Below are 27,071 nucleotides of genomic sequence, written 5' to 3'. Positions count from 1 at the left end.
GTGCGGCGTTAAACCACAAACAAGCCAAAAGAATATAAAATAAAATGGATATTATAATTGATCTGTACTTTTTCGTGATAAATTCAAGCTACAATTAAACATTTGAAACAATGAAGACCGAATACATACAGTAACTACATCACTGGGCAAAGTATATACTTTAGCCACGTCGTTTGACAAGCAACTTTTAGTTGACTGAACTGCATATCTCTCACTCTAAAGGTTATTGCTCCCAGAGCACAATGGAGATACACACGATAGCATGTACTAGCGTGCGTGCCATCAGCGCGCACTGAATTCAACGCAATCAAACCCCTGGGTTAAAACTAGGTGGCCCCAGTCATGCAAGGTGCCGGAATTTGTTGTGCACAGGGTTGCGCCTCTTAGGCGCGTGAGTATCCTGTATGTTCGTGGGTTCGAATCCAAGATTCACACTGATTTAATAATTCTGGTTTGTCAGCACCATCTCGACATAACGGAGTTTTGGGGTGAAGGCATACGTCTTTGTTGATCGGGTGAGGTCGAAATCACCACACCTTACAGTAAAAAACATGTTTCAATCGGTTCACACTTTGTCTGTGCGGACATAACGGAGTTTTGGGGTGAAGCCATACGTATTTGTTGATCGGGTGAGGTCGAAATCACCACACCTTCCAGTAAAAAACATATTTCAATCGGTTCACACTTTGTCTGTGCTGACATGACGGAGTTTGGGGTGAAGGCATACGCATTTCTTAACTGGGTCGGAACAACGATAACTTCCAAAAAAAAGACATGTTTCAAAATAGACGACTTTAGATGAAAATGATTTAGTATGGATATAAACTAACGGGAACAGGTGCTTTAAAGCGTGTCTAGTGAATGCAAGAGACGTACAGACAGGGGTCACCCAGTTGTCGGCCGAGAGATAAAGTACCGACACTAAATGAGTCTGTAGGCAGCAGGGAGCTATCGGAAACTGGTGTTTACAACTGATAACACCTGTCACACCATACACACATGAATACACTGATGACGCAAGATTGGTGGTTTTATGTTTGAGTACCAATTCGATTAATAAATCATTTCGATAATTATACTTATTATGGAAATAATTATTTAAAATACATATTCCAGGAGCATATGTGCCGTTTAAATTTTAATTGAGATTAATCTTGAGAATTAAAAGTTCCCCTATCACTAAAATGTTGGGCGACTTGATTCTAATTCATTTTGACTGTAAGTCATCATTTATGACATAAAGGGTTGAAAATGTAAGTTTTGAGAATACACGTACACCAAATAACTGGATAACTGCTTCTTTAACACCCTGAATGTCTTTTTCAAAAAGAACTACATGAACAGATAGTCGACTTTCTGCATCGGTCACATTTGTAGTTCAAAACGTTTTATTGAGAAATATCAAATAGGAAAACCATCGACTTTGCTTGTAATCTCCAGGCGCGTGGCACACAACGAGGTGTGATTATCAGCTCTATCTTTATATAATACATCCTTTTGGTGGCAATAACCATAACTATGATACTAGAACCAAGCGAAGGTCGGTATCAAACGTCCCGGACAAAGATACTCACGGGACGCCTGGTGTCATCGTTGTGATTGAATGTTGTGGACTCGAGGTCAGCAGCGACACTACTGCTGTATCACGGGATGCTGAGAACAATCCAGATAGGATCTGGGGTACACAGACCTGTGATTACCAGCATGAGCGTAGAGCTACACCATTGGGATACGGCGACGCACAACTTGCAATGCAGCTTACATAATATGTGGGTACACGTGTGGCCCAGTCGTCTAAGGCGCCACAATTCACTGTGCAGAGTTGCCTGTCTTGGGCACGCCAGAAACCTATGATTGTGGGTTTGAATCCCGGTTCGCCCCAATTATTTGTCAGCACCATACCCGTGCCCGTGGGTAAACGACTAAGATCTGCATCACCTCAAGCTTTCCTCCCACATTCAGCTGACACGCCGTGATGTAACTGTAATACTGTTCAAAGCTGTTGATTTGATACTGTTGATAGTAAGAAGAAGATAGTGATCGAAACACGATCAGGCAAACCAGTGACTGACATCATGAGCATCGACCCATTCAATTGGGATACGATGACATGCATCAACCGAGTTATCCAGCCAGGCGGATCATCATCCATTTAGTCGCCTCTAACCACAAGCATACACCGCAGTCATAATAATGCTCATTGTTGATGTAACATTAAATATTGGGGAATCATTTGTCTTACAACAGTTACCAAGTATTCCACAACATAAATTCCACAATTATTCTAATGTTTAAAATGACATGTTGACACAGGACAATTCATAAGGAGTAATTAAATTTTGTTTATTACAAACTGTTGTTCTCGGTAACCGGGGGAATGGGGCGACAACAGGGAGGATACAAAGTAACAGCAGGCACAAAAACTACCACATACAGGTTTTTTTTACAAAACCACCATTTCCACCATAATCTTCAAAATAGTATATTTACTAAATGAATTTAATAAATAACAAGTGCACAACTACAAAAACGTCCTTCTATATACATTCCTTTGTCCTACAAAAAAGTCCCTCCCCGATGTTTGTCATAAGAGGCGACTATGTTTGTCATAAGAGGCGACTATGTTTGTCACAAGAGGCGATTATGTTTGTCATAAGAGGCGACTATGTTTGTCATAAGAGGCGACTATGTTTGTCATAAGAGGCGATTATGTTTGTCATAAGAGGCGACTATGTTTGTCATAAGAGGTGATTATGTTTGTCATAAGAGGCGACTATGTTTGTCATAAGAGGCGACTATGTTTGTCATAAGAGGCGATTATGTTTGTCATAAGAGGCGACTAAGTTTGTCATAAGAGGCGATTATGTTTGTCATAAGAGGCGACTATGTTTGTCATAAGAGGCGATTATGTTTTTCATAAGAGGCGACTATGTTTGTCATAAGAGGCGATTATGTTTGTCATAAGAGGTGACTATGTTTGTCATAAGAGATAAGAGGCGACTATGTTTGTCATAAGAGGCGACTATGTTTGTCAGAAGAGGCGACTATGTTTGTCAGAAGAGGCGACTATGCTTGTCGTAAGAGGCGACTAACGGATCGGGTGGTAAGGCTCGCTGACCTGGTTGATGCATGTCATCGATCCCAATTGCGTGGATCGCTGCTAATGATGTCAATCACTGGATTGTCTAGTCCAGAATCGATTATTTACAGACCGCTTGTGAAGTCCCTGGTGTTACCATTTCAAAGCAAACTGCAAATAAACATAACGTAGGAAGTAATCGCAATTACAAATACAACAACAGAATTAAATTAAATATCTTCAAATAATGAACGTCAGGTAATATTTCATTGTATACTTCAGTGTGAAAGTTGAGAAAAGTGATATTTTCATTACATAACACTTGATATTTCACTGCTCTGAACATAACACTTTGACGGAACTATGGTCATCCTCTCAAATTGTCTCCCTTTGTCGTAAGTGTTTGGTCCGGACAGAAACTGTTGACTTCCATTTTACGTTAGTTCCACCTTGACAAGGCAAAATAATGACTGATTGTCTTTTATGGAGTTAATATCGCTTCATGTCGTTTGTTATTCTCTTGAAAAGGTTTCGTTATAAACTGTAAAATTCTCATTTAACTCGTCAATCGAGACTGTTCGTTTCGCAAAGTTTTCACTTTTGTTACTTGACCAGCGAGTATTCTTTCGTAGTTTTAAAGAATATGTTTTGTTAAAGTTGATTTTGTAAATAATCATATCTATATGAATGATACAGAATGTTTGTGACCCTAAATATTTTTTTTTACTTTTGTTTCTATTTTTTAAGATTTTGCAAACACGAAACTACTTTTTAGTCGCAAATATAAACTACACATATAGTATGACATAAATAAGATTTTCCAAGTGTCTTGTGAAATATCATGTTTCTTCCTTCGGTCACTCGATGAGGGAAACATGATATTTCACAAGACACATTGAATATCCTCTATATCTCAGTTCCAAAATCAACCCACCACTGTAAGGAAGCACAAATGACATGGTACCCAAACGAATGTGCATATGTATAGTGTTTGAAAATAATGAAAGTCAATCTTTCAATCGAATATTTGATATGGCATACATTGTTCATTTTTGTACACGTGCAACTTTTAGCGAAATGGGGAAATCATTTAAAATTAACTCTTAACTCGATGAAATGAAAGTGTCGAAGAAATTCGATTGTTTGCATGAGGAAAGCTACTGCCCACCTCCGTCTGTACCTGCATCAAACTGAACGGTTGATATAATGGTTTATTACACATAGTGTTAGAAATACCCGGGTACATAAAAACCGTATGTACAGTAGTGCAAATATCACTATACGCGCAGCGGTGTATTGCTGACGTCATCCGGGCGGCATTGTTCACGTCATTCGAATCTTAATGTGACGTAAGGTCGAATGATGTCACACAAGAAACGACGTTATAAATGAAGATTGTTGACGTCATTCGACAATTGTGGTTTTCAAGAACCTCGAAAGGATGAATAAATAATGGACAATAAAGAAATTAGAACAGTCGCATGACATTTTTGTGCCATACTGATTTTACGAAACTCGTGTCAGAATTCATGTATTACCCTCGCTCCGGTATACAAGAATGCTGACACACATTTCGTAAAATCAGTATGACACATAACCTCGTATAATAAATAATCTCTAAGCTATTAAACGTTGTCTGTCACCAGACTTCGGAAAGGCTAGACGGAGCCAGTTTACGGTGGCGAAAATCAAAGCGCCACCTAACGGCAAAACGGTCGTGTTTTGGCAAAGAGGAGAAAACTCTATCAACACAATGAGCTCAAACAGTGCCGCGCATGTCAGCCCGTCTTACTTCCTGTTGTCACATCTTTTGATGTTGTGTTCTAAGATCACATTCGGATGTTGCCCTTACCCAGCGTCTCGTCGGACGTTATTGTGGAAATGAATATAGGTAAGACTCGCAAAAGAAACTGGTAACATTTTGAGTGATCGATCAGAATAGTCTTTAACCCAGTGTCAGTAATGAACAAGTGAAGTACGACTGCTCTCCAAACTTGTACGAGACTAAATCGGGCTTTAGCCTACATTAGAAGCTAAAGAAATTAGCGTTTTATCGCTTGTTCGGTGAAACCCATATGTTTGACAGGTGTATGTACGTTAATTCCAGACTATCCTGTAGCTGTTAGGCTCAGTGTCAGTGTTTTAGTTTGCCTAACCGTCGAACGTAATATTTGACATATCACTCTATTTACTATCCCCGTGTTATGGGTTTTCGGACGCTTTAGAAACATTCCTAGTTTTCTCTCTAATCACATGAACAACTGTATAACATCTCATTCACTTATAAAAAACAACTTTCTCTTAAAAACAGGCCATCATCTGAATATTTACAATGTCTGTGCGATGCTACATTCCACCCCCACTTATAGAAAGAGTAATCGCGATAACCATGGCGGTCCAAAAACATGTGATGTCCAAAAACCTATGATCCAACGATATATGAATATAGCATCCAATACCGATTGTCAATCACTGGATTGTCTGGTCCAGTCTCGATTATTTACAGAACACCGTCATATAGCTGGAATAAACATATAGCTGATTGTACTGTTTAAAGATTGATATCTGATGTGTTTATTTACTGTTATGATTATATATTTTCAGCGAAGAGTTGTCCTGGGGAGTACTGTGGAAGAGAGACTATAGATGCTGATTGTGGGGTAATATTGGTTACACTGTCATGCAGACGTACCATTGTAATACAGACTTACCAATGTGATACAGACGTACCACTGTGACGCAGACGTACCACTGTCATGCAGACGTACCACGGTTACTCAGACGTACCACTGTCATGCAGATTTACCACTGGGATACAAATGGACCACTGGTATACAGGTGCAGGCTATACCAGCACCTCAGCAAAACGTTACCGATTTCCTCTGGAAAAAATAACACCACTTTCACTAAAACTGCTACTAATTGTCAAGCAAGAATGGCACCTCATATTTTCTAATAACGACAAGAAATATTTATTTGGTGGTATATATTGGCAGCAACCCTCAATGTTGAACACTGTTATATAATGTTGCCGTGTTGCAGGCCTGTCCCCGGGGTACCACCCCAACAGCAACCCTCAATGTTTGACCACTGTTATATAATGTTGCTGTGTTGCAGGCCTGTCCCCGGGGTACCTGGTTAACAGCAACCCTCAATGTTTGAACACTGTTATATAATGTTGTTGTGTTGCAGGCCTGTCCCCGGGGTACCACCCCAACAGCAACCCTCAATGTTGAACACTGTTATATAATGTTGCTGTGTTGCAGGCCTGTTGAACACTGTTATATAATGTTGCTGTGTTGCAGGCCTGTTGAACACTGTTATATAATGTTGCTGTGTTGCAGGCCTGTTGAACACTGTTATATAATGTTGCTGTGTTGCAGGCCTGTTGAACACTGTATATAATGTTGCTGTGTTGCAGGCCTGTTGAACACTGTTATATAATGTTGCTGTGTTGCAGGCCTGTTTAACACTGTTATATAATGTTGCTGTGTTGCAGGCCTGTTGAACACTGTATATAATGTTGCTGTGTTGCAGGCCTGTTGAACACTGTTATATAATGTTGCTGTGTTGCAGGCCTGTTGAACACTGTTATATAATGTTGCTGTGTTGCAGGCCTGTTTAACACTGTTATATAATGTTGCTGTGTTGCAGGCCTGTCCCCGGGGGTTCCAGCCCAACAGCAAGTCTCCCTGGTCACAGTGTACTGAATGTGACGGCAGCCTGGCCCTGCATGACTGGCTGTATCTCGGCTTCATGGCGCTGCTGTCTCTTGTGCTGCACTGGTTCTTCATCGACTTCAAAACTCGAGGCAAACGATTCAGGTGAGATGTGGGCAGTAGGATAGTCTGGTTTACTTGTCCAATGTGTGAAGCCCATTTCTGGCATCACCACCAGTGATATTGCTGGATTATTGTGCAAGGCCAACTCAGATCAGATTGTTAAGATGAAATGTTAAAGATTTATGCTGAATTATTTTCTTGAAGTGTTTTTATAAGTAGACCTGGTTTCATGGACAAAATGTTGCTCTCTGAGAAACCATGCAGCATTTGTTCGCAATTACAAACTTTGTCTGGGCGCACCCACGAAAAAAGGAAACAGGTCCAGGCTATGGCTTTTCATTATCATTAAGGCAAAACATAAAATACAGTGAACCCTTGTGAATCTGGATGACGTCAATCTGGACCTTGATCGGATTAGAACAGCTGCTAGCCAAACATGGAGAAATGTCTGTGATTTGTAATTCGGAAATTGGTTTATTCAGATGACTTCACTGTGATGGAACAGTCCAGATTAACAATGTTTCACTGAACTTGTCTTTCAGTAACAAGTACAGCAACAATAATATACACAAACATCCCTTTTCTTTACGAATACAACACATGGCTTTATGAACAGCTGTTTCCAGCAAGTGAAACAATGGGTTGGTCGGATGATATGAATCATGAGTAATATTTTCCTAAATTGTGGGGTAACGCCACCATACATGGAGATATTTGTAAACGTCTCCTAACGTGTTGGCTTGCTTTCCCAGGGCTGTGTTAGTGTTGCATCTGTCGGCCTTGATGGAGAGCGCCATTGCTGCAGTTCTCACCCTGTTGATGGCCGACCCGCTGGGATCCATGCACATCCGATCCTGTAACGTGAACAAGTTGTCCGACTGGTACACCATGCTGTACAACCCCAGCCCCAACTACACATTCACTCTACATTGTACACAGGAGTTGGTCTACCCACTGTAAGTATCCTTCACACAAACTCTCTATCAGTACTAACATGATCCTCCAGTACCTGCCATCGTGTCTCCATTCTAGGACATATAGCCTCTGTAAGTATCCTTCACATAAACTCTCTATCAGTGCTAACATGATCCTCCAGTACCTGCCATCGTGTCTCCCTCCTGTTAAGACATATAGCCTCTGTAAGTATCCTTCACGCAAACTCTCTATCAGTACTAACATGATCCTCCAGTACCTGCCATCATGTCTCCATCCTGTTAGGACCTATAGCCACTGTAAGTATCCTTCACATAAACTCTCTATCAGTGCTAACATGATCCTCCAGTACCTGCCATCGTGTCTCCCTCCTGTTAGGACCTATAGCCACTGTAGGTATCCTTCACGCAAACTCTCTATCAGTACTAACATGATCCTCCAGTACCTGCCATCGTGTCTCCATCCTAGGACATATAGCCACTGTAAGTATCCTTCACGCAAACTCTCTATCAGTACTAACATGATCCTCCAGTACCTGCCATCGTGTCTCCATCCTAGGACCTACTGCCACTGTAAGTATCCTTCACATAAACTCTCTATCAGTACTAACGTGATCCTCCAGTACCTGCCATCGTGTCTCCATCCTGTTAGGACCTATAGCCACTGTAAGTGTCCTTCACGCAAACTCTCTATCAGTACTAACGTGATCCTCCAGTACCTGCCATCGTGTCTCCATCCTGTTAGGACCTATAGCCACTGTAAGTATCCTTCACGCAAACTCTCTATCAGTACTAACGTGATCCTCCAGTACCTGCCATCGTCTCTCCATCATATTAGGACATAAACCATGTACCCATTTGCCCCCTCGACTTTGTTTGAAGACGCTTTGAATGACACACTACTGAAAATAGACGTCCAAATAAATTACGCCGTTCTTTCTTGATGGAATCGGCAAGTAAGGTGAAAACAATTATTGTGATTTTGTTGTGAATATCAATTACTGTAAAACGTGAAATTAATGCGTCTCCAAAAGAATGCGACCGCTGGCCCCTAGCCAAAAATGTGACTCAATATGTCTTAACAAAATGTCCCCTGTCAGGTTTACAGGAGAATCTTCACCTTAATACAACCTTACATTAAGCCAATCACACACCAAATAGCATCACTTATGAGCACTGAGTAGAGTATGAGGGTCCTGTGAAGTAATGAAATGGTGTAGTGTGCTGTTCATTCAGATAATTACTGTAGAGCCTGGAATGAATCAGTGATCATGTGGACAGTGGTCATGATTGATGGATGAAATAACAGACACCCATTACTGATCTTGATGCACTGAAGGTACTATGAATGTAATTGTGCATCCCAAGGGATGCAGGATATATATTTTTCTGCGTCCGTTCTCTATATTTGTGCGTACTAGACGCACATTTGTACGTCGCGTAAAAGCATGGCTTCATACAAATTACAGATGAAAGAACACAAGCAATATATTGTGGTATGTGTCACAATACATAAATCATTATTGCAAGTAAACAGTCAGGCTGATACCCACCACTAACATGTCTGCAGGGTTTACAGTGTCGGTTTGTTCTGCCAGGTACACAATGGTGATGGTGTATTATGCCATATCACTGGTTCTACTGATGCTCATCCGACCCGTCATCTCCTACAAGCTGGTTGAAGGCCGCGGCACCAAGTCCATATATGCGGCCTTGTACTTCCTCCCCATCCTCATCGTGCTGCAGGCCGTGTTCGGAGGACTCCTGTGTAAGTCACACACCTTTTAGATACAGATTCGGGTTTACAGACTTCATAGGCCGCATCAGAAGCACGGATGGGACAAACACCTGAATTCTAATTCACCGAGTTGCTTCTAAAATATAAATGAATGCGGATTTGATTGCCAGGTATCCCTAGTTGTTTCTAGGTTTGTTACAATGTCAGCACTGTCTGTGCTCGTTGACCTAATTGGTAAACATCTGATAATATTTAACGTAATTGGTAAGACCTGAAGAAGACCTAAGGCTTTTAGAATTTGGAAGACCTGCATCACCTTTTTATCATTCACATCAAGCTGACACACTGTGATATAACTGAACTATTGGTCAAGCAGTGGTAAAACCAAACTCACTCACTCACTCTCACTGTTTGCCAAATACGAGGTACAGGAGGTAAACTTCTATTAATATGATGAATGGCAAAGAATTCAGGATATTTTTTTTAAAATAATGTTTCCAGTATACAGTAATTTGTTTTAATAGGAAATATACTAAAGTAATCATCCAGATTAACAATTTCCCAGATTAACGAATCCTTGGTACAGACTGATGTTCCTTTGTATAATAAACACATCCCCAACTAGACTGTCCTGAAGATTGGGTTCCGTCTTCACAGGGTTCAAGGTAAAACTGTTGCATCTGAAAGTTGTTGGCAAACAATGCTGTCAAATATCATGAAAGAGTTACATCACCCAGTGAGGTTCTGTAGTGATGACTGTCCTGGTTCACCACAAGAAGACTGATTAGGATTATTTGTTTCAGACTATGCCTTCCCGTTCATTGTCCTGGTAGTCTCGGTGGTGACCAGTGCTGTTCATCTTGCCTCCATGAAGGAACAGGTACGCATAACCATTGTCTGTAGCAGTCAGGAGACTCATGTAGCACGGTGGTTAAAGCACTGGCTTGTCCCACCACTGACCTGGGTTCAAATCCCCACTGGGTACAACATGTGAAGCCTTTTTATGGCTGAAATGTTGCTATTGATGTAAAACTAGACTCAGATTATCGTGATATCAATATATATAATATATGCTCATATTAGTAAAGCATGACCTATTGCTTCACTGTACACAGCAGTGGAGGAAAGTAAAACTGGTAATTGATAATGCCAATCAACCAACCACAGCAGACACTTCACTTATATATTCTTCTTTAGCTTCGTGTACGCTCATACTTAAAACAGCCAACTTGTCATGCCAGTCGGCACATGTTCGCAACTCATCGCAACACAAGATTTACCCAGCAGCCCCACTTTCGACCATCTTCCCGAGGCAAGAGAGTTAACTGACATTAAAAGTCCAGTTTCCGCCCTTGCCGAACTAGGCTGGAATTACTGGGCTTGATTGTAGCGCCAGCATTGGCTATTACCAGTTATGTCCCTTCTAAGCCTCTCCTATGGACCAATCAGATTCCACCTCTTGTATCTTGCATTTGCTTCACACAAAATGGTGGCGCCAGTCAGGAGGATCTGATCGATAATCAAGATCTATATTGTGATAAAATGTGTCTTACATTGCGAAATGCATCAAATCGCATGAGCACCTTAATTAAAAACATGATAAGATTCGGAAAATATCTGCTGACAACGAGTTGGCGGTGCACATGCTTTGCAAATCCTGCAATCGACCGAAATCTGCACGACAGTTTACGAACCGGATTTCGATTTCGGTGCGTGATTTTGATTGGACTAGGCATAGACTCTTTTGTCCAGCCAAAATGTAACTCCATAATACCAGCCTAGTTCGGCAAGGGTGGAAACTGGACTTTTATAGTCAGTTAACTCTCTTGCCTCGGGAAGATGACTTCCGACATGCACAGTGGGTCTAGCAGATGATAATATCAACAGTATCTCATACTATGTACAGTAGACTAGGAATATCATACAGGTTATTTGATTACAAGATGGTTAGCTTGAAGAAGTATTTTGGTCAGTTATCATTGGGATTTTATTTATTTCTTTTCAGAAAATGAGGGATCTTATAGTTGACAGTTTCACCAATGGCAGAAATGCAACTATTCTGATCGGACACTGGCTTCTACATGCGTATGGAATCATATCTCTGACACTGCTGAAACAACCCGGCTTCCAAGCCCCTCTCATAGCCCTGGTGCCATTCCCAGCTATTTTCTATGTGTTAACGGTCAGGTTCTCCAATCCAGATAACCTTGGAAGGACTTGAGTGCCACACCACCTTGGTGTTTGGGTGTTATGGTTGTGTGTTCCAGGTCACAGTTAACATTGAATACAGCCACGTGGTGTGTGCAAAGAGGAACAAGATGTCGGCCTTCTGTGAGTAACTATGGCAACAGCAGAGAAGGCAACAGCTTATGGTCCAGAATGATATTGCTGGGTTTGCCTTGAAACTTACCAATCTACGTCTGCAAGGGTTACCATAGTTACAGATCGCCATAAATTTGTCATTCCATGTAGCTAAGTGGTGGTTTTGTAATGCTGGCTGTGAAGGCAGAACGTCAAACCTGAACGCAAAAGTTGCTCGGTCTAAGAAGTTGCACTTTGCTGTGCAGTTGCCAGGATCTGCTTATCTGGGCTGAATGCCCAATTATGATCCTTGATCTGACTCATTCACTCTGTGACCGTCCTCACTCATCATGCAGTCAGAACTAGTCTGTGAAAATACTTATTCTCAAACTGTGATAATGCATATCATTATTTATGTCAAATGAGGGTTTTGATGTTTTCAGTGTTATAAAGCATTATAATGGTATGTGTGTTACACTGATTTTCAGAAAGATGTACAAGAATTCATGCATTGCCCTCACTCTCGCTGCGGTAATACAAGATTCTGACACTTATTTCATAAAAACAGTATGACACTTATGCTCGTATAATAATGTCCTTATTTCCCATAATTCCTAATCTTTGAGCTCCCCTTTAGAAAAATGCTCTGATCACAACTGCAGTCTTAGAAAAACACAATAGTTGAATGACGTCAACAATCTTCAGCTATGATGTCGTTTCTAGTGTGATGTCATTCCAACCTTACGTCATTCCGACCTAACGTCATGATAATATTCGAGGAAGTCAACAATGCTGTCCACATGACGTAAACAATACACTGGTGCGAGTGACGTGATATTGCACTAATGCACATACGATGGCCTCGGTTATTTCGAACCTTATGGGTAATAGAAAGTATCATAAAGTGAAGGTTAAGTGTAAGACAGTGTTGTAAGGCTAGACTATCTAAGTGATAACATTTGCAAATCATCCGGTGAATATAGTGAATGTGTATCACATGGTTGGGGCATTTCTGAACATCCCTGTGTAAGTTTTCGTAAGACACACTGATCCCAGTGAAAAGTGTTAACATTTGAACAACGGAAACAAATTGAAGTTGACAGATGACAAAGTAGAGATTATGTATGGATGACAATTTCTTTATATACTGTAAAGGCAATGTTTCGGTATAGATCCTTATACCGTTGTCCTTGCTTGATAACAGTATTAGGATCTATACCGAAACGTCGCCTTTACAGTTAAAAAAGAAGTTGTTATCCATACATTATCTCCACTTTGTCAGGCGTAAGTACAGTGGTGTATGTACTAAACTTATAGGGCACTGGTTACATATCAAGAAGTATATCAATCTCCATAAAATCAGATCTTTTACTCCATTACGAAACCTGCCTGCCTGAAGATCTGACAAACTCTCCAGAGGTCGCGTCCAGTGAACCCTGAGTGGATGTTGACCGCCTAGTCTAAATCGTGTAAACGAAGGATCTGTGGGTTCGATCAGAACCAATCGGACATCAAGCCTCCAAGATGATTCGGCTTTTTTTTTGGCACTTTATTTCAAAAGTTTTACTCAATATAGAAATATTCATAGTACTTCCTTTTCAGTGTAATGCCATTGTGCTCAGAAATAACAGGATGAATAATATAACCACAATATTATCGTGTGGCCACTATTGTTTCCATTCAGAACTGACAGTTTATGTTTCGAGATACAGAAATAAGATTTGCTGTGACAGTCTGTATTAATTACATGCTCAGGAATCTCATGTTCTAATTGTTACAATGAAATGTGATTTGTATTTCAGAGAAAGCCCAGAATTGTACCATTGATTGTAAATAAAACAAAATTGAAATGGTGTTTTGATTTATTTCAGTAGTTGACCATTATCAGGAATACATGTACTACCATTAACAGTTGAACACAGGTTAACATTCAAGATTCTCTGTTATGTCTTAAGATGTCTCGTGGGACACGCACCATCCCATCTTGCTGATCTCCTTCATATATATGTCCCAGAAAGATGCCCTGCTCAGAGAATTTGCTTATCAAACCAAATGTTTAGACATCACACTATGGCAAACGTTCCTTTGCATACTCAGCGGCCATTGCCTTGAACAGTCTACCAGAACACCTCTGTGACTGCAGTGAACGGTCAACTTTCCGCTCACAACTTAAATCCTATCTCTTTAGACTTTAGACAGTCTCCAAAAGACATTATTATGCGCCTTGAGCATGCACTGTTCATGGATATATGCATCATACAAATTGACTATTATTATTATATGACAAAACTTTTGCCCTGCTTCAATATCAACAATGTGTTCACACAATCCATATTGTTTACCCATAAATTCTTAAATTATGTCTGTTCTAAGCTGTGGCAGTATCACAAGGGGTACCTCTGGCTCATGGTATAAAACCACATGTACCCCGAGTGATACTGCCACAATGAATTTATCTTTATGACATTTTTTAATCTGCCATTTACAAGAATTTAAATAAATTCAAAATTGATAGAAAACATCTGTTTGAGGTTAACTTGTGATGTATCATGTGACTTTTATTGACTTTATTGATGTGCAGTTTGTATCAGGGTATAAGGGATATTTTCTCTGGCTCAGAAATATATTTCTATCCTAGGCAGAATGCATAGTATTTTATTAAAATCACATGAACCAATCAGAACTCAACATTCTGACAAGGAGGTAAGTAATTTATGCTATTGTTGCACTTTAACTCCAGTGTGAAACACAGCCCTCGTCACTTGAAATAGAATCAGAAAATGTCGCGCTCATTAATCAATGAAGATAGCTGCTTGTGTGCCATTACTTTGGCTTGTTTTTACTTTATAAGACTTTCTGCTGATAAGGAATATTTCTTACAAGAATGACCTAAATTGCAAGGTGCACTTTTCAAGAAATGTCAGTTTTCTTAGCGATAAACATTGAGTTTTGATCACCTCACAATCCGAATCCGACAGAGGATCAGCAGTCGGGTGACCGTGTGCAGATACATTTAGCAGTGTACGCAGTGTACGTACATTACCACAAACTAAAAGAAAACCACGTGCAGATCTATCTATAGTTCAAACGACCAAGGCCTTTGCTTAATATAACCTCTTGCAGTCACCTGTTGATTTATACCTGGATTGAAACCATGTGATCAAAACTTTTTTTATTGCTAAGAAAATTGACATTTCTTGAAAGTGCACTTTGAAATGTTTCACTGCTGTAAGTAATATTCCTTATTGGCTTGTTTTCACTTTGTAAGTATTAGCAGCCATACAGCTATCTCCGTCATTTAATCATATTGTGTGATTCTATTGCAAGTAACGAGGACCATAACAAGAAATCCCAAACACATGCTGCCAGTGCCAGAGAGCCCCAATTAGGCTTGTAAGACAATGTTGATCAACAAAGAACAAAAGCATAGTGGATATTTGCAAAATTTATTTAAGAGAAATCTTAGCAATTGTGTGAAAAGATAAAATGAACAAGGTTAGATAAGCTCAATGTGAAGGTGTTAACAGGGAGGATAAAAACACCTGAAGGTGATTCGACATTTTACAACATATAAATGGTTCAAATTTACAGAAAAAAGTTGGAACATCTTACAATAATAAAAAACGGTCAGATGATAGACCATATTCAAATTATTGCAAAAATATACAGGGATTCAATATACACAAGCTGATGATAGTATAATTATAATTAATTTAATGTACACACCAAATTACATGCAAATGATTCATTCCACACAAAACAATACAAAAGGGGCAAACAGGTATCACAAGTACGGGGTGAAATGATAAGATCTGAAACGAAGGTAAAAATTTAATTTAACAAAAAGTGATGGATAAATTTTGACTATAAATTAAAACAGGTCCCCAAAGGACTGAATTGGCAAAAAACACCAGGGTTACAAGACTGACTAAATGCCCGACACTGCATAGTGTGCAGCAATGAGATAACTTCTTATACCTTACTGTCTCCTATAATCACAGACTCCCAGAGACCATAATCAATTTTGTCGAAAATCATATCTGTAATATTGGAAGAACTTTATCAAATATCAAAATAGAGGAATGTCATAATTGCTTACTACAAACAAACAAACATTATTATGTCATAAATTAGTAAGAAATTATGAGTGTTATTACAGCTTGAGTAACCAAACCCTTTAGATTAATTTAAATTTTATATCTTGAGACATTATGTTTAAATCAACAACCTGAGAAATGTGTGTTCATGCCGTTACCTGAAGTCGGTCTACATTCAAATCGACCTTCACCCCAAGGTATTTTTATTTCCTCATTTGACCAGCACCGGTGAGCCAGTGCTTGCTTACACTCCAACCTTGTGTCAGAGGTCAACAGGCATGTATAACCCACACTGACATTTCAGGGTTCAACCGACTTTGTGCGGCAAGCCAGATCTATAACAATGGGTCATCAGCAGAGATGTTGGAGGTTAAACAACATGCAATGGAGAGGCAGCGATTTACACACAATTATAAGTAGCTTCAAGCCATTCAGTTGTTTCATATGATCAGTTAGAACAGATTACGAGAGATGGGAACACCCTGGGTTTGGCATAGGACTCTGTCCACGTGTGATGTATGACAAATGAAAAGAGATGACAGCAGTCAGACAGTGATGGACAGATGCTGAGATGTGGAGACAGTGCACTGGATCTCTCATGTGGAAAGAAAGCAGGAAAATTCTTCAAATAGCACTATTTCCAAGTAAATATGAATAAGCCTCTAGGCAAGTATAATAAACTTTGTCAGTCTAGCAAGCTTAATTTATGAAAGCCCACATGTAATAATTAAAATGTACTGATTCAGGCTCAGACTTGAAATACCTTTTCACAGACTCACTGCAATGTTTGCAAGCAGAGTTATCAAACCTTATATAAAATCTCTTTTCTGTTTTCCTTCCTTTGCACAAAACATTCTTATGCTTACATAACATTACAAATTGCTCCATGATAAATATTTGTCAGTGAAGTGACACCATACATTATTATGCACCGTTTTATGCTTGATTTAGAGTGCATATGTACTTATTTGTTCCTGATAGAACATACCCACTACAAGCAAAACTTTGAACATAGGTCAGTGTTTCTTCTGTCAGACTAGACGACAAGCAAATCTGTGCATATCTAAGCAATCAGGGAAAATATCTGCATAACTTTCAATAAGTCTTTGGTATCTCAACAATGAATGTTGACCTTCATTAAATTAGTTTTGTTCTTTAAGAAACAGTTCTGGAATATATTAAGTCTCTAGATCAACCCTAGTTACAAACGGCTGAGCGAGCAGGGGAGATAACTCGTGTACACAGCAATAACATTATTTTCAATACAAATTTTGAACCAGTGACACTACAAATACATGTGAGTATTGTGTACTGTCTGATGTGCATAACATAGAACTTAAACTCTCTTTCATCATCCTATAAGTGACTTGTGTAAAAAACTGTCAAACAAGAAATAAAGATTTTTACTGCAGGGATGTGTATACACTACCCACCAACACAATCAACAAAAGAACACTACTTTGGGTCAACAAACAATATCAACAAACACATAAAGCATTCCCATTACTGTGCCGGATTATGCAACAAGAACAACTGTTTTCCATCTTTTGTTGTGAAAAAGTTATGCAAGACATGATTTTGCCCATCTACTTTGATGTTCCCTTGAAAGTAGCTGAGATCACTGGTCAGTCTAGCTGCACATATTAATGATGACAAACACACCCTACCACAAAGCATATGGTAAGTATTATTGTCATGAACATTTGTAACTAAAGTAGACAGGTCTTCTCTGCACTGTTACCAGAGCATGTAGGTTGGTTTGAAGCAAGACTTCAGTCAGGCTAGGAGATTCATAATTACTACCGATCTAAAAAATGGGATAAACGTTTGAAATAATGATCTTTCCTACCGATTTAAAGGATGTGTGAATGAGCTGAATGTAGTCCTGGACTAGGTGTTGGTCTAGTCTCACAACCACTGGGAAACAGGATTACACTGAACACTGTACACACAATACACACAACCCTGAGTTACAGGTACACCTTTCATTGAAATAATACAACACAACTTATATCGTCAGTCCAAAAACATAGGGGGAACTTAACTGGCTTCTCTACTGAGCCGATACACAGAGCTCCAGCTGAAGTCATGCTTTCAATACCAAGATTTTCTAAAGAGCACAAAATTCCTATGAACAGTTTGAATAGTTTCGACACTGAGAGACGCAGGCACAAGGGAAATTCTGCCCTCCATAACTGGGTAGTTGGTTGTTGTGCAACATCGGCAGCATCGGCGCCATCGGCGACGAGCACATGAACTGCCATGTGGTACACAGCTAAACATCAAAGTACCATAACACCTGTAGGGTGGACACCAGCAAGCTGTCATGGAAAAAGATCATCATTTAAAATAGTAAAGTAAAGTCTTTTTGTAGTGATGTGAGGTTTTCTTCTATACGTCAACCACCATTTTCTTATGAACATCCATAGTTCCTACAACCTGGAAAGAGAAAGAGACAAAATATACTGAAGCGAAAAAGTAAGGGAAGATGTGACACCAGAAGAAAGTTTACTTCTGGGTTCAATATGAGTGAGTGAGTGAGTATGGTTTTACGCCACTTTTAGTGTATTTTAGAGTAATATTCTTGCAATATCATGCATGTTATTTCAGGATGTTCAAGGCAGGCAAACAAGGTCACCCAGTCTGTCCACCTGATCCAATTGTTACATAAGCAATAGATTTCTAGGGACCCATTCTGCCACAGACTTGAACAAGGTTCCAGTGTATGTTTATATCGATCCATACTTTGTTACGTTGGGTAGTAACAGCCTCCACTTACAGCACAGAATTCTTCAAATGAGATTTTGCCATCGCCATCAGTGTCTGCATGGATAATCGTCTTGTCCACAATCTGCTGGAGCTGTGTGTCCTTCAAGTTGTTGCCCACCATCATTTTAAGGACTTGGAACAACTCTCCATTTGAGATGTACCCGTCCTTGTCCATGTCGTATATCTTGAATGCAACTGAAATTGGAGTTTAAAAGAAAAAACGGAATTAGTACACTTATATATAGCACTTGACCACATATCATTTTCAAACATGGAATTTGAAAAGTGAACGAATATATTATTTAAAACAAAATTATTGCATCCATAACAGTGGTCAAACATTGTAATCAGGGTTAATCAGCTTGGTCCATCTTTCAGGACATTAACAAATTCTTTTCTGAAGGTACCAAGAGCATGTAAAGCCCACTTAAAATTGTAACAATCATAATATCATAAAACCATTTATCTCCAGCAAAATCAAAGAGTATTGATAGAACATCTTCAAAGTAACATTTTGAGAATCAGTTCCTTTTATTATTTTATACCGATAGATTTATCTTAGCAGGAAAGCCGGGCTGACCACTGTGATTGAGACAATACTTCTAGACTGTAACTGGCACTATCCTTATCATTGTATATGGCTTGTATGGAGATTGTAGGTTGTACATTCATATCTACTCATTGATACATTCAAGAACCAACTAATTCATATTCAAATTACATGTGTAGCTCGTTATTTACTTGATATGAACCCTAGTGATTTCCACAAGTGTGGTGTTGCTGTGATAGTGCCAGTTATAGTGGTTAGACGTTGTATGCAGTACTACACATATCTATCTAGGAGGGGAGAACTCATTTTCATAAAAAGGCCAACAGAATTATGGCAAATAAGGAGAGTAATTCTGGGATTTACAAATAGTGAAAATACATGTTAACTTGCAGTAAGATAGTGCCCTACAAAATGATACTTGTGTAATAAAGATATTTTGAGTGCTGGAAATAAATAACATGAATAAAAACATTTCTAAATTATACCAGGTTGCAGCCTAACCATATTAAACAAATGATCCTTTAATTGAAATCTCAGTTACCTTTAAGCACTTTGCCCATGCAATATCAATTATGGCTTTTGAACTTATTAATGTAGTTGAATATGTATCATATACCAATACTTTAGGACTTTAAGAAGAATAATTTGGTTGCTATTAGATTGAGTGAGAAAAATGTGAAGGTTACATGTAAAGTCAAAAACAGACAAGCCTTAGAAATAGGAAATTACAGAACAATCCTATGAAACACAAACAGAGATGTTGTCAGTAAAAAGATTACAATTCATAAATCTATATTAGACAATACTTGTTCCTCAGTCTCGATACTATAGACTGATCAGTTAGTGATAAATACAGTGGTTCACACAGTGAGACACATGATATAGACAAAGGATCTGTAGCTCATCTCCACATAAGGCATATTACACTTATTGGGCCTGGCTGGGCCGAACTAGATCAGTCAAAGGACCAATAAAATATAACCTGCTAAACCACGCCTATTCACATTCAAAAAGAATTAAAGATAAACCCAAATGCTACTTTCAACATGTTTAACATGTATGGACAAATTCAACTTGAATACTTGTATTCAGTGAAGGATATATATGTCTGATGACTGCTCTTTAAGCCTCTGCCCAGGATGAGTACAAAAATCCCTTATGGAAGTGATTACATATTATTACAGATTTCTTAACATGGATACTGTAAATCTTGACATTAACGTGAGCGTGAATTAAATGTGAAAAATGCAAGTGGTCTTTGTTCTCATTAATGATACTTCGCATTTATGTCTCCAAAATGACTATCAACAATTAGATGGCCTCACTGCACACTTTGGCTAGCGGAAATACCAATTTGAACAAAAACACAAACACGGTTTATTGAGCAGCAGTTGTAACAAGTATATAACAATGTCATTCAAAGAATAGGAATTACACAAAAGGCATCTGGTCAGTTATCACTGTTGAGGTTAAGAGTTCTACCCTCTTGTGTCAAACTAAGCATCATTGACCACTCCAGCAGTCCAGACAGACGCCACCAATGCAACACTTCATCAAAGGCTGACACGACCAAACGCGCACCGATCGGTCTACAGCCTTTGTCTTGTCATCCGCTTTCAAGTTTGTTGACACCTTCTCCGCAAACCAATCAGTTAACTGTTGTTCGTTAAATTATTTCTTTGCCTTTGAACTTCCTTAATGCCAGTCGACAGAATAAACATATAAACTGTGTGTTGTTTTTTTCAAGAAAACACTGTTTATTGTTTTTACGGAAGTGCTCTACTGAGCGCTAATAAGCGGTGCTATTTGTGTTTGATTGGATTAAGGAAGGATATGTATCATTCCACTGGGGATGGGGTGGGGGAGTCGCATTGGTATTGAGCCGCATTTTGGCTAGGTGTCAGCATTCGTGTTAATTTGGAGACCCATTAATTTCAAGATTTACAGCATATGTAATTAGTATGAGTGATAACAGGCTGTAAAAAAACCAAGGTAAGTCGATAGAGAGTAAGAAGAAACTTGGAAAAACTAATCGGATGTAAAGGTTTCAGATATCATTCCCACAAAAAATTAGAATGATAATGAAATGCAATTTAACTTAAATGAAATACACAAAAAAAAATTAATCATCATCAATGTAATACCCAAGAAAATAATTTACATAATGAAATACCAAAAAAACTACCATATCTTAAAGAGCAGGAACATGAAAATAAAGAAAATGTCATATGTAACCTGACAACTGACATTAGCCAACAGGCCTAAACAAAGAAATAGTTCCTTTTCTCCCAGCATGTGTTAACAGATATAACATCTGTGACAGTGCTCACACACGAGCTATACCTTCCTTCACTGCCCAAGCATTTAGGTCTCCAACCAGTTCATTGACATTTGTCACATAAAGGGCCCATCACATAGCAAGTGAACCAAACTTGCAGCAATTCCTCACAAGAGATTTTAAAACGTTTTTAGCATGTTAAAACATACATGAATCACTCAATGCCTCATATTTGACCATTCCCTGGCAAATAACTGTTAAACATCATCAGTTCAATACAAAGGGTGGGAGGTGGCTCTGAGTGCAAGATGCGTGCACAAAAGCTAGAGACAAGGGTGCAGTCCAGTGAAGGAGTGTCACAGAGTTCACATAACACTGTATGCATTGGAAATGGTAACCTTGAAATTTCAGAGTAAAAAGATGGGTCAAAATGTATGCACAAACATGCAAATTTTGAACTTTAATTAAAACTCTTACCTGATCCTATAGATGCATTAATTCATTTAATCACATTTCTAATGAACAAAAACCATACCCTTCTGATTTCAGTTCACACACCTTTTTGTCAGAGCTGTATCTAGGATTCAGTTTGGGTTTCGAAGGACAAGATACTGGGCAAGTTGGGCCCAGATCCTGTCACTTTTTAGCATCTATGGGCAACATGGGGGAATGACAGGATGAAGCATGTGTGTGAGGACAGCAGCATCCCGGAACATAGTTACCTTCTCCTATCTTGCTCCTCATAACATGCGCTTCGTGCTGAATCATTCCCCACACATTTCACTGTCTAACCCTAGCGACTCTAGTACTTGTACAGTTATTGATAAAAACTACCATCAGAGCTCTTGTACTTTTCAAATTTACAGTTACAATTAAATATAACATATAACAATAAAGAAAATCATAGAGAAACATAACAAGCATTGTATAATCATCATAAAACATCATTCTTTAAAAACTTTACAAGCTCTGACTTGCAGAGAAGCATAATGTGAGTATAAAGAGCTCCATAAACACAGAGTTATCAAATTTATATGTCAAGAAACCACACTGAACTGCAGAGTTGTGCTATGGTAAGATGCCACTAAAGTCACACTAGTCCTCCATTACCCAAGGACTGTTAGACGCAGCGAATGATCATCCTGGATGACGTGTGTGAGTGTGTTAGGGGGGATCCTGGGGGGAATCCTAGATACAGCCCTGGGGCAGCAGCCTCGCTGCCTGATGAGATTAGCCACAGAGAGTACGTCACTGATCTGCCGTAGCAGATGAGGAAAGAGGTGTTAACTGCTTAGTGGGAGTAGGTGGGGGTGATCATGATGATGTCGTCTTGAACATCTAGGTAAAATGCTTACACATACATCTTAACTTGGACTCCTTGTCGCCACGAACACTGAACTGTGAAATACCTTCGATGAATTCTGGAAATGAAACAAATGGATGATTAACTGATTTTCTGCAATTATCATTTGGGATAAAAAACAGTGATCAGTTAGGACTTATTTGTATTGGGATTTAACAAATGGTCCGAGTCTTATTGAGTTTACTTCAACCAATCATTAACATTGATCATATGATTTTCAAATTACAACTTTTTAGAAATTGTGTCATGCTGTATGCCAAAGCACAGAAGTTGACATATCTAAAGTCGATTGTGGTAACTGTGCCTTCCAGAGGCAAAGGGGTTAACTGACTGAAAAACTCCAGTTTCCACCCTTGCCAAACTAGGCTGGAATTTCTGGTCTCAATGGTAGCACCACCATAGGCTATTACCAATTATGTCCCTTCTATGTCCCTCCTATTTACCAATCAGATTCCAACACTCATATCACTTGCATTTGCTTCAAACAAAATGACAGTGCCTAGCGAAGATGATCTGTTCAATAATCAAGATCTATAATGTAACAAAACTTTTTACTTTACGAAGTGTATCAAATCATGTGATCACCTTGATTAAAAACATGAAAAGATTTGGAAAATATTTATTGACAGAACACATGCTTTGCAAATCCTGCAATAGAGCGAAATTTCACAGCTGTTAATGAACCAGGTGCTGATTTCGTTAATGGACTATGTCCAGTCAAAATAGTTTGGCAAGGGTGGAAACTGGACTTTTATTGTCAGGTAACTCCATTGCTTCGGGAAGATGGAGGATGTTTGCTCATAATCAGAACAAAGTCAATGCTGGAATACCTCTAGGTCCGGGCATGAACTTTTGTTACTGGTAAGCTAAATAGCTGCACGTGTGGGTGAGTCAATGAAAGTTTTTCACATCTCAGTCAGCAATAGTAAAGCTATATCACTGCTGCTTGTAAAGTCTGGACCAGGCAATCCAGTGCATGAAAGCATGTGCAACAATCCATGCAATATGGCACACAAGTACTCACATTGCCTCATAATACAACCAGCAATGGTGTGCTGGGGACCTACTCTAACCTAGATCCCCACTTGTAGCTGTAGATGAAGCAGTTGTTGAAAGACCTATCGACAGTCTGTTACTCAATATCACTGTACCTTTAAAATCTACCTCCCCATTTCCATCAGTGTCAAATATATCTATAACTCTCTGCACCAGTGGGTTTTGCTGCAACTCCGGTAGGGACATGAACTCCTCCACGCTCAAAGATCCGGAATTGTCCAAGTCAAGCTTGCGGAAGCGCTTTCCAAGCCTCTTGATTTCGTCCAGGTCAACTGTAGGGAGATGACACAACCAAACCAAAGGTAACATGGTGTCAGTTGTGACACATATTTTGCATAATCAGCATGAAGGCTATCCCTATGGGATTGTGAGTGAGTGTGTATGGTTTTACGCTGCTTTAAGCAATATTCCAGCAAAATCACGGGGGGTCACACAAAGAAAAGGGCTTACCCAGTAGGCTACCGAATGCCCCCTATGGGATTTTGAAATACAGTATTGATCTCCAAGATCACTCAGCAATATTTCAGCTTATAGACGACTGCCTGTAAATAATCATGTCTTACACAAGATAACTGAGTGATTGATTGTGAACAACAATCCACACCACCGGGGCATGATGGCCAACCAAGTCACTGAGTCTGACTACCGAATCATGGTCACCTATCTGTCAGTTACTACTGCTAGGGAGCTATCTAATCTGGAATTTAGTCACAGAGATAAATGATATGTATTTTCAAAGCTGCATTCATGCATATCAATTAGTGGTGAACCCTATTCTAAGGGGAACATCATTTAGTAGACCAAATACACTTTCCTAACTTCAATCTCCTGGCCTGAATTGCAACTTGCAAACAGACAAATCTGTATTGTAGCAATAACATATGCATACAACAGTGCAGTACAGTGTTTAATTAATCTGTTTTATTGCATGATAAATACCACATGGAGACCATAGAGAGTTGCTATCCAATAGTCATAAGTGCAAGAGGCCATTACTCACCTTACTCTGGAAAATCATTTCATTTATCAAACCAAATTAAGGTAATATGAAAGTATACACAGCTTAGAAATACTGTAAACACTAGAAAACGCCCTGGGATTCAACTTTAAACTAGCCTATGCATAACTTGACAGTCAACAGCACACCTTAGAGAGTCTTGCTTGAGTTCAGAATTTTACCTCATAAGATATCAACGAAAACTTAAAATCTGATGAATGTTATAGTGAGTAAATATGGTTTTATGCTGTGTTTAGCAATATTCCAGTAATATTGGGGGACACCAGAAATGGGCTTCACCATGTGTTCACACATTGTACCCATGTGGGGAATCAAACCTGGGTCATCAGATGTGACAGGCGAACCCTTTAACCACTAGGCTACCCCACCGTACGATGAATGTTATAAAGGATGTTATAACTAAAACAATTTCTATTACAGACCATTTGATGAGCAGTCTGTGCCATCTTTTGAGTCCAGTAGCTCAAACTTAGCTTAAAGCATTGTTTTATGTTATTATTAGACCATTAACAGACTGAAAAAAATTTAACTACACTCAGGCTTCGCAGCATTGGCTGAAGTCGCAGACTGGTTGTGTTTGACTGAAGTTGTACTGACAGATAAAATATGTTGCTTCAAATAACTCGCTGAAAATGTAATAAGGAGTATTTAGGAAGGAATTTGTGTCATATATGCAGAATTCCTTCATCACGAGTAACCCTGAAAAACTGTAGACTGAGCTATGCTCTTAGACCTTTGGCATATGTCGGATGCAGGAACCAATCCTGTGGCAATGTATTGCAGAAGTGAAAAACATATTTCGTTCCGACACTTCACTGAATATACTTACAGTTGGAGCAAAGCTCCATTGGCAAACTGTTTTCATTTCCCTGAAAAAGAACCAGAAAATTATTATAATGATGATTCATGTTTCATCCTAGACTGCATGGTTTACATTATGTTCTACATTTTTCCATATCACTGGCACCACATTAAAGAAAGATTATGTCCGATGGGAAGGTGTGTTTGAACCAGGACATAATGAGAATCCCAATTCAAGGAAAGTTGTTTAATTAAGTGCATAATCATTGTACACTATATCAAAAGAAGTAATTGTCCATATCTCTTCAGTTCAATTTTTTCTGTGTCCATATAATACCCTGTTCCTACTTATTCTCAGCAATGTTTTCATGTCAATGTGAAGGCAGAGATTTTCGTAGCATTACCTGCTGCGGTAAGAGAGATTGTAAAGAAAAATCAACAATTTTAAAATATCATTATTTTAATGCTTGACATTTGTTAAAAGTTTCATCAATTAGCCACACTGTATTTGAGTCAATTTAAGGAGTTCAACAGTGATATTTAATGCATTTCAATGAGATAAATTACAAATATACCTTCAGGACACAAAGAAGAGTTATAATTAGACTAATATATGTTTAGGTCCACTATAGACATGTAATATAATGAGCATCACTGACAAATAAATACACATTTTCGAGTGAATTTCTACAAAACCCTGGGAATAAATCGACAGTATTGTGATACTCAGGTGGAGCTAGTATTATCAAGACTTGTTCTTGGTCGATTGTGTCCCCTGCCATTTGTTTAACAGAAACTGAAGATACGATCACAAGCAGACTTGAACATGTAGGCTAGAGGCTAAATGAGCTCCCACTAGACTAGTGCTAATTGTGTCGGAATAAAACCTGTGTCGGACATCATATTGGTTCTGTGTAGCACATGGGAGTTATTAATTCTCATATTAATATGCTACCACGTAATAAAGATCAAACCGATAATCTCAAATATTCCATAGTATATGATAGTACCACAGATGCTTATGGCATTGACTACTGCCCATTGGCAGCAAAGAGAACTGCATTCACGATCCATTATCCAAACTGTATTCGACCGGCTCTTGATATGATTTCGCTTTTCCCAGTCGGTATGGTATTAAATAAAAACATTAGAATCACTACTCATTCGAACGCTACGCTCAATCGGGAAAATATATGCATATACGTACCATATTAATAGATCGAAGACCCCCAAATATATAGTGTCACTAATATCTACTTCGTCGCCGAATGTCATCCGGGCACTCAGCAATTTCATTACTCTTTGCG

General features: G+C 39.0%; 2 protein-coding genes across 3 annotated transcripts; one reads left to right on the top strand and one right to left on the bottom strand.

Moving 5' to 3' along the window:
• The first annotated feature begins 4,875 nt into the window (after positions 1–4,875).
• On the top strand, positions 4,876–13,646 carry LOC139442608 (JNK1/MAPK8-associated membrane protein-like). The gene is made up of 7 exons (XM_071223465.1): positions 4,876–4,970; positions 5,684–5,739; positions 6,734–6,903; positions 7,614–7,817; positions 9,392–9,561; positions 10,335–10,411; positions 11,537–13,646. The coding sequence occupies exons 1-7, from the start codon at positions 4,919–4,921 to the stop codon at positions 11,750–11,752; spliced, it is 945 nt and encodes a 314-aa protein (XP_071079566.1). The 5' UTR covers positions 4,876–4,918; the 3' UTR covers positions 11,753–13,646.
• Positions 13,647–15,264: 1,618 nt separating this feature from the next.
• LOC139444342 (calcineurin subunit B type 1) lies at positions 15,265–27,059 on the bottom strand. 2 transcript variants are annotated; one of them, XM_071225278.1, is made up of 6 exons: positions 26,972–27,059; positions 25,793–25,832; positions 24,041–24,217; positions 22,882–22,947; positions 18,709–18,893; positions 15,265–18,368 (listed from the first exon to the last, which is right to left on the bottom strand). In XM_071225278.1, exons 1-6 carry the CDS (start codon positions 26,972–26,974, stop codon positions 18,321–18,323), a joined length of 519 nt encoding a protein of 172 aa, XP_071081379.1. In that variant the 5' UTR covers positions 26,975–27,059; the 3' UTR covers positions 15,265–18,320. The 2 variants fall into 2 exon arrangements, with proteins under 2 accessions (XP_071081379.1, XP_071081380.1); XM_071225279.1 differs by having other exon boundaries at positions 22,888–22,947.
• Positions 27,060–27,071: the final 12 nt, after the last annotated feature.

The sequence above is a fragment of the Haliotis cracherodii genome, unplaced genomic scaffold, assembly GCF_022045235.1.
Source record: "Haliotis cracherodii isolate W230 unplaced genomic scaffold, xgHalCrac1.p SCAF_5, whole genome shotgun sequence".
Taxonomy (NCBI): Eukaryota; Metazoa; Mollusca; class Gastropoda; order Lepetellida; family Haliotidae; genus Haliotis; species Haliotis cracherodii.
The sequence above is the reverse complement of the archived record's forward strand: the minus strand, read 5'-3'. Positions and strand labels throughout refer to the sequence as shown.